The 1,144-nt window shown below is 61.4% G+C and overlaps 1 protein-coding gene across 1 annotated transcript; it reads right to left on the minus strand.

Moving 5' to 3' along the window:
• Positions 1-6: 6 nt before the first annotated feature.
• EMIHUDRAFT_69618 (Hypothetical protein) lies at positions 7-1,065 on the minus strand (the record flags this gene model as incomplete). Its single annotated transcript, XM_005792951.1, has 1 exon — positions 7-1,065. A coding segment is annotated over one exon (1,059 nt), but the record flags the coding sequence as incomplete, so codon positions are not given.
• Between the last annotated feature and the right edge of the window lie 79 nt (positions 1,066-1,144).

Consider the following 1,144-nt stretch of genomic DNA (forward strand, 5'->3'; position numbering starts at 1 on the left):
GTGCGGGAGATATGGGGAGATATGGGGAGAGATGGGGAGAGATGGGGCGATGTGGAACCTCGAGCGAGCCGTGCGGGAGATATGGGGAGAGATGGGGAGAGATGGGGAGAGATGGGGCGATGTGGAACCTCGAGCGAGCCGTGCGGGAGATATGGGGAGATATGGGGAGATATGGGGAGAGATGGGGCGATGTGGAACCTCGAGCGAGCCGTGCGGGAGATATGGGGAGAGATGGGGAGAGATGGGGAGAGATGGGGCGATGTGGAACCTCGAGCGAGCCGTGCGGGAGATATGGGGAGATATGGGGAGAGATGGGGAGAGATGGGGCGTTGTGGAACCTCGAGCGAGCCGTGCGGGAGATATGGGGAGATATGGGGAGAGATGGGGAGAGATGGGGCGATGTGGAACCTCGAGCGAGCCGTGCGGGAGATATGGGGAGAGATGGGGAGAGATGGGGAGAGATGGGGCGATGTGGAACCTCGAGCGAGCCGTGCGGGAGATATGGGGAGATATGGGGAGAGATGGGGCGATGTGGAACCTCGAGCGAGCCGTGCGGGAGATATGGGGAGATATGGGGAGAGATGGGGAGAGATGGGGCGATGTGGAACCTCGAGCGAGCCGTGCGGGAGATATGGGGAGATATGGGGAGAGATGGGGAGAGATGGGGCGATGTGGAACCTCGAGCGAGCCGTGCGGGAGATATGGGGAGATATGGGGAGAGATGGGGAGAGATGGGGCGATGTGGAACCTCGAGCGAGCCGTGCGGGAGATATGGGGAGATATGGGGAGAGATGGGGAGAGATGGGGCGATGTGGAACCTCGAGCGAGCCGTGCGGGAGATATGGGGAGATATGGGGAGAGATGGGGAGAGATGGGGCGATGTGGAACCTCGAGCGAGCCGTGCGGGAGATATGGGGAGATATGGGGAGAGATGGGGAGAGATGGGGCGATGTGGAACCTCGAGCGAGCCGTGCGGGAGATATGGGGAGATATGGGGAGAGATGGGGAGAGATGGGGCGATGTGGAACCTCGAGCGAGCCGTGCGGGAGATATGGGGAGATATGGGGAGAGATGGGGAGAGATGGGGCGATGTGGAACCTCGAGCGAGCCGTGCGGGAGATATGGGGAGATATGGGGAGATATG

Source organism: Emiliania huxleyi, assembly GCF_000372725.1.
Source record: "Emiliania huxleyi CCMP1516 unplaced genomic scaffold EMIHUscaffold_104, whole genome shotgun sequence".
Taxonomy (NCBI): domain Eukaryota; phylum Haptophyta; order Isochrysidales; family Noelaerhabdaceae; genus Emiliania; species Emiliania huxleyi.